We start from the raw sequence: 4361 nt of genomic DNA, 5'->3' as shown, positions 1-4361 counted from the left end.
GTGTGTGTGTGTGTGTGTGTGTGTGTGTGTGTGTGTGTGTGTGTGTGTGTGTGTGTGAGTGTGTGTGTGTGTGTGTGAGAGAGAAACCAAATGACATCCCGAGTTGCTGTAAATTCAGAGCGTTCACCTCTATTTCCGTCTCATTGTCATGCTGAATCCAGAGAAACCTGTGTCGGCTTTTAAATTTATGGTTGGAAAATTGAAGAGGCAAGACAATTTCGAAAACAATTTCTCATAAGTCACGGCGCCCGACTCCCGCGAGGGCCAAAATAAACGTTTTCTTGCGGCCAGAGATGGGCCCGGTTGCCATGGCGACCGAGTGTCCGTGCGCGCCGCGGATGGAGGCCAATCAAATTAAGGCACATATGAAACAAATTCAATCTGTATCTGCTTGTTTTGCTTATCAGAGTGGGACAGCGGCGACTGGGAGCTGTTATTAAGCTACCGCCGCCCACATCATCTCCCCCCGCGACGCCTATTATGTCCAATTACCAGAGTGCACGGCCTTGCCCACCTCCTATTAGAGTCTCGGCGCTCGGCGCTTCATCTGTGCTGGGTTCTGCGTGCAGCTTGATTCCACCGATGAGTCGGGTTTGTGCCGCCGGGCCAAGAGCTGCTGGCTGTCGAGTTTGCACTGTCTCAGACGGGCTGAGAGTGATCATACGCCTCACCTGTCCTCGAGAAATAACCTGAACTAGAATGCATCTTAATGGATCAAAAATAAAATTAAATAAAAATAAGCATGAATTATTAGTGTGAAATTTAGCAGCCTTAAAAAAAAAATACTGCAAGCACAATATGCAAACTAAATATTCATATACACATAAAAAGTTGAAACTACCTGTAAACTAAAACGCAAACTAAATACATAAAAAAGAAACTTGATAAAAAATAATCCTTTGAACTAATTCTGATGCATCAACTTCAAAACCACGTTAAATAAAAATAAGCATGAATTATTAGTGTGAAATTTAGCAGCCTTAAAAAAAAAACTGCAAGCGCAATATGCAAACTAAATATTCATATACACATAAAAAGTTGAAACTACCTGTAAACTAAAACGCAAACTAAATACATAAAAAAGAAACTTGATAGAAAATAATCCTTTGAACTAATTCTGATGCATCAACTTCAAAACCACGCAGGCTTTTATGCGTGTTCAACGACAAGGTGTTTACATTAGAAACTCAATATTCTGCATTTAAACGTGCACTAGAAGCACAATTTACATACGAATATCTACCAGTACTAGTAAGATCATGTTGATTTTAATAAAGGGTCGTCTCTACAGTTCTGAATAAAATGTGTGATTTTGATTCGACACAGAGATAAAACCTCTAAATATAAGCCACAAATCGAAGCTAAGAGAAAAGCAATATGGCTTAACAGATACTAATCCAGAGAAAAGGTCACGCTCATCCGCGTCCTTCGTTTCACTCTCTTACTAGTGCTTTAAGCTTTCTCTTCATACTCTGCCTGACAAATAAAAGCAGCCCTGAACATCTAAAAGCCACTATTGGAGCAGAGTATGGAAATTACGTTAGTAATATATTTTTTTGGGTGCCGTTAATTCATTAGAGCCGCTCAAGGTGATCGTTTGCTGAATAAACTCTCTCAGTCCCATTGAATGACATGCAAAGAGCCACGAAATCATGTGTTTAAATGTAATTAATATTTCTGCTCTGCTCTAACTGTGCTCTTGAATAACCTTCGTGTGTGTTTTGATGCAGGGAGTGATGCAAGACGTTCAGATCCTTGTAATGCCTCAAGGATACGTCACGCAATGCCCCGACCTCAACCGCAGTACGTGCCGCTAATTAGTTTATCTGTGATTGCCAAATCAAACATATGCAATGGTTTGTTAATTGCATTTGCTTATGCATCTTGCATGTGTCTTTCTTAGCCTGTCCAACCTGCAACGACTTCCACGGACTCGTGCAGAAGATCATGGAGCTGCAGGACATCTTGGCCAAAACGTCGAGCAAGGTGATGCTTTGAATCTGTGCAACACTAGTTTAACAATTGGCTTCATTTCATCTGCTGACGTCACAGAATCTCATTGCATAAACGGCTAATTCTGTCTTCATTGAGTCGTGTCTCTCCAAAGCCGTGTGCTGTAATTGTGGAACACAAAAAGGAGAATTTATAAAGAATCTCCATCAGATAACTCTGCGATTACCGTGCAATTTATGCTTCAAGCACTGATGGCAATAGAGAGGTCAGAGTACTGTACTGTACCTTTAAATAAACATACTGTAAAAAATGTCGTGGAAACAATTTGAACTTCAAATTTCAAAGATATTACAAAAGAAAAGGCAAGTAAACATGAAATGAGACTGAAACGGTGTTATTTTAGTATGATTGAGATACTAATATAGTTTTTATTCATATTTTGAATCAGTTTTTTCAGTTTTTGTTTTATTTCTTGTCATTTTTAGTAGTTTTTGTTTATATATATATATATTACATTTTATATCATTTTTTCATTATTTTATTACATCAGTTTAAACTAAATGAAAATGAGAAATGTTGCCAATTAGCTGAAATAAAATTAAAATGGAAATTTAAAAATAAAACAAATTCAAATTTTTATTTTTACGTTTCATTTTAATTTTAGTTAAAATTGCGGTAATTTTAGTGTTGTTTTTAAAATGTCAATATATATATATTTTTAAATTAATTTTCATGTCAGATTTAGTTTTATTTTAGTACATCAAGTTAAACTAAATGAAGATGAGAAATGAAGCAACAATAACATTTTAAGATTTTATATACTGTATATTTTTTTAAATTAAAGATTGTTTTATTTTGAGTAACAAAAATGTTTTATGCTAAATATATCATAGGTTTAAAATATATTTAGAATTAGTTTTATTTTTGTATTTTCTATTTCCATTTTAATTTTAGTCAGTTTTAGTCATTTTATTGTGTGTTTTTGTCATTTTTATTTGTTTTTGTGTTTTTTTATATATAAGTCTATATAATTTTTATTTCAGTTTAATTATTTCAGTACATCGTTAAAGTAAATTAAAATGAGAAGTGTTGACTTACCATCTTCCTGAACTATATATACATGACTTCAGTTCATGTTTCTTTCTTTGTTTATTCATTCATTCATTTAATTCATTCAATTTTCTTGTAAAACATACTCCAATAGTCTTTGGTTTATTTCGAAAAATTTTTTTTACATGGTACCTTTAATATATAAGAGGCATTTCAAATATTCAGTATGAATATCAACTAATATGTCTGGATATATTCCATATGTTGTGTATATATGGGTAATTCATACTGAAAAATGTAATGCATTATAAAAACTACAACGACGGCAGTTGACGTGAATCTCGTTCCAACCTTTCTAAACTCAAATGATGTCTCGTTTGGAGCCTCAGATTCAGGAATTTAATCTGGTATTAAAAGGTATTTTCGACGTCTCAATCCTGCTCTGCAGTGGGCTGGCAATAAACGCAGCGTGTTTCTCCGCGGTTTGCTTGACAGATGAATCCGAGCCCAGTTTCTGTGAACATCTGGCTTGTGTCTGTGCTGTGAATTTAAAGGCTTGTTTATGGTGTTGTAATAACTCACAGATGCCAACCGCACAAAAACTCTGCCGCTGATGAGGAAGAACTCTTCTGATCGAGCGTGTCGGAATAACACCGTCGTATCGGCGGCGTAATGAAAAATGCAAACGGACGATCGTGAATAATCAATCAACTGCAGACACTTCCTCGTCTGTTTTCTGTCAGCAAGTGAGTTGAATCCGCCCTCTCTCTCTCTGCAGCTGTCTCTGGCCGAGGAGAAGATGAAGGGTCTGGACTCCTGTTACTGCGAGAGGACGTGTCATGTGAAGGGAGTGACCTACAGAGAGGAGCAGACCTGGACCGACGGCTGCAAGAACTGCACGTGCTCGGTGAGTTTAAAAAAAATGATGCATGAGAGAGATGAAGAATCGTGGAGTTCAAGAGCGCAGAGTTTAGTAGGGATGCTGGGGACGTGTTCTTACCAATATCCAGGGACGACTAAATTGTCAAATCAAACAATTAAATATATGTGTATCAGAATCAGAATCAGAATCAGAATGAGTTTTTATTGCCAGGTATGTTTACACATACGAGGGAATTTGTTTTCATGACAGAAGCTCCACAGTGTAACAGAATGACAGTGACAGAACAAAAACACAGATAATAAAAAATAGAAAAATAGAACAAGTAACTAAGGAATAAAAATATACAAATCGAGTTGGTGATTTCTTTTAGACTTTTCCACAGTGATGCCGAGTCGCTGGAAGAGAATTTAATCCTTATTTTTTCTGAATAATTCCTCTTTGCCACTCTGATCTCCTTTTCCAGTGTGTATTTAGC

General features: G+C 36.4%; 1 protein-coding gene across 1 annotated transcript in view; it reads left to right on the top strand.

Moving 5' to 3' along the window:
- LOC107568123 (protein kinase C-binding protein NELL2-like) overlaps positions 1 to 4361 on the top strand; it is a 36610-nt gene that overhangs the window by 12122 nt on the left and 20127 nt on the right. The window contains exons 4-6 of the mRNA XM_016253978.1: positions 1731 to 1803; positions 1904 to 1986; positions 3782 to 3910. Coding sequence (XP_016109464.1) covers positions 1731 to 1803; positions 1904 to 1986; positions 3782 to 3910 — 285 coding nt within the window. The remainder of the gene's footprint in view (positions 1 to 1730; positions 1804 to 1903; positions 1987 to 3781; positions 3911 to 4361) is intronic.

The sequence above is a fragment of the Sinocyclocheilus grahami genome, unplaced genomic scaffold (assembly GCF_001515645.1).
Source record: "Sinocyclocheilus grahami isolate Dianchi unplaced genomic scaffold, SAMN03320097.WGS_v1.1 scaffold1217.1, whole genome shotgun sequence".
Lineage (NCBI taxonomy): Eukaryota > Metazoa > Chordata > Actinopteri > Cypriniformes > Cyprinidae > Sinocyclocheilus > Sinocyclocheilus grahami.
The sequence above is the reverse complement of the archived record's forward strand: the minus strand, read 5'-3'. Positions and strand labels throughout refer to the sequence as shown.